The sequence below is a fragment of the Cyprinodon variegatus genome, unplaced genomic scaffold (genome assembly GCF_000732505.1).
Source record: "Cyprinodon variegatus isolate N-32 unplaced genomic scaffold, C_variegatus-1.0 Scaffold231, whole genome shotgun sequence".
Taxonomy (NCBI): Eukaryota; Metazoa; Chordata; class Actinopteri; order Cyprinodontiformes; family Cyprinodontidae; genus Cyprinodon; species Cyprinodon variegatus.
In genome coordinates this window covers 54272-56539 of record NW_015150684.1, presented here as the reverse complement: position 1 = coordinate 56539, position 2268 = coordinate 54272, and the positions used below count along the sequence as shown (strand labels likewise).

General features: G+C 37.5%; 1 protein-coding gene across 1 annotated transcript in view; it reads right to left on the bottom strand.

The window, feature by feature from the left end:
- noc2l (NOC2-like nucleolar associated transcriptional repressor) overlaps nucleotides 1-2268 on the bottom strand; it is a 31979-nt gene that overhangs the window by 25321 nt on the left and 4390 nt on the right. Inside the window, exon 10 of the mRNA XM_015381323.1 lies at nucleotides 956-1095. Within this exon, the coding sequence (XP_015236809.1) occupies nucleotides 956-1095 (140 nt within the window). The remainder of the gene's footprint in view (nucleotides 1-955; nucleotides 1096-2268) is intronic.

The following is a 2268-nucleotide window of genomic DNA, read 5'->3' as shown; positions in this document are numbered from 1 at the left end:
AGTTTTAACACAAACATTTATTTTTTCATATTGCACCAGGACAGTTAATGAGCAACCTGTACTTGTGTGCTTGTTTGTTCTGTCTAAAATGTTTATTTTGGAATAAAGAGGTTAGTATAAAGAAATATTTTTTGTCCGATTCATCGATTTTTAAAATAATCGTTAGTTGCAGCCCTAGGCTCAAGTAATCATGACCAAATATGTAGAGAATATCTCATAATGACACTGATCTCGTAATTATAAGTTAAGCTGTCTGATTTTTTTCTTTGGTGAATGCAGTACACTTCCATACAGGAGAAACTTTAGTTATGTTGCATTTTTACATTGCGTTATATTACTGCATTTTTGTTTGATCAATAATCATTTCCATTACAGCAGCCAAACCATTCAGTTCTCATCTAATAACATGTTAGACATTTAAGACAAGATGCTCAACATATCAGAAGTTATTCCAATATAGAAGAGAGAAAATTAGTGGTGTGGGTGTTGAATTACTTCATTTCTAATATTCTTAATAATATTGTAAAATAAATGAATCAGATGCAGAGACACAAGAGCAGAGGTGCTAAATTACAAAAGATGCTAACCTTCATGAAGCACAGTATTTAACAAAACCCTACAATCAAACAGGAGGAAAGTAATTCCTCATGTATGTGATGTATTATTATAAAAGCTCACTTACTTAAATGTATTATGTATATAAAGCAATTATTTTGACTTTAGTTCACTGACATATGCAGGAACATCTATAGCCAATTTAGAAGGTGATGTTTTTCCCTCGAAATATCCTGTTATAACAAATGTTACACAAGTCACCAAATACACAAAAAAGAAGAATTATATTAAAGAAAAGAAAAAAACAACTGATAGCAAAAAGTGGGCGCGGCAATTTGTGTGCATCGTGTTATGGTACGGCTGCTGAATGCTCTAATGAAAAATAAAGCTAAATACTCACTTGATGGTGCCGATAATGACTTGGCAGAGAGGATAAATGAGCGGCTGGAGAACATCACTGGGATACAAGGTGCTGAGGACCCGACACCACAGGTACAGGCAGTGGATGAACTGCCAGTTATACACCGACTGATACGCCTCCTAAAAACAACAACAATGAATATAATGTCTGTTACAGCTGATCTTTGCTTTCTATCTCCAAATGATTTCATAGTTGATGATTCTTAATGTGTAATGCGGCGTGGCACCTTGTTTTTAAACAGTTGGAAGAAAAGACAAAAACCACATCTTTGCGTGGTCAGTGAATGCATCACACATGTTTAAAGCACCCTAGAACTTTCTTCATTGTGGAAAGCATAGCCCCATTTACCCTTTTGAACCCGCTGCAGAGAATGTTCCGAGCACGGTAACCGAGTAACTGATGAGTGTAAATGGAACGCCACTGAACTGCACCGTGTGAGACACAACCCAAGCATGCTAAATCTAGAACTAGTTCAAGAGTACGGCTCAGCATGGTTCAGCTTAGGGGTGTAAATCACATCCATCATGGCGATTCGATTCAGTATCGATTTCCTGACCCAACGATTCGATTATTTTCGATACTCAAGAATACACCACGGTTCTATTCGATTAATCGATTAATTGGTTATTTTTTATTATTTTTTTTTTTACACCTTACAGGCTAAACAAAGTTTCAAGTTTGAAATAAATCAATGAAAGCTGTAATATCATTATGCATTTTCTTTAAAAACAACATCAAATAACAGAAGTAGAAAAGTTGCATCAAAAAACACTGCAAAAATAATAATAAAATAAAATTATATTTACTAATGTAATGAGTTCAATGCAATACCTCGGCTCCAAAGAAACTGTCCAACATATTTTTTTATATATTCTTTATATTTATATATATTCTGGAAGGTGGCGGTAATGCACCTATAAGTTGTTTGCCAACCGCCATTAAAAAAAAAGAAGAAGAAGGCGGCTCCAGGGTGAAGACGTCACCGCCCCTTGAGAGACGATCCGCTGCACCTCTCCCAGATTGTAGCTGACCGCAAACAGTGCACCAGACAGGAGGCCAGGCTTGTTTTGTTTTTATGACCGAAATTGCGGAAAACAACTCGTGAAGTTTGACCCGCTAGAAGAGCGAGGTGCGCGAGACCGCTGGGACCCTTTTTCCAGCTGAATCTCCGCTCTCTTTGGCCCTCATGTCCCTCCGTCGTCGGACTTAACTCGTCCCCACTTCCTCACAGCCTCGGCCATATCTAGACCCACAGTGTGTAGCACAGACCACGCTTCAATACTGAGCATAAT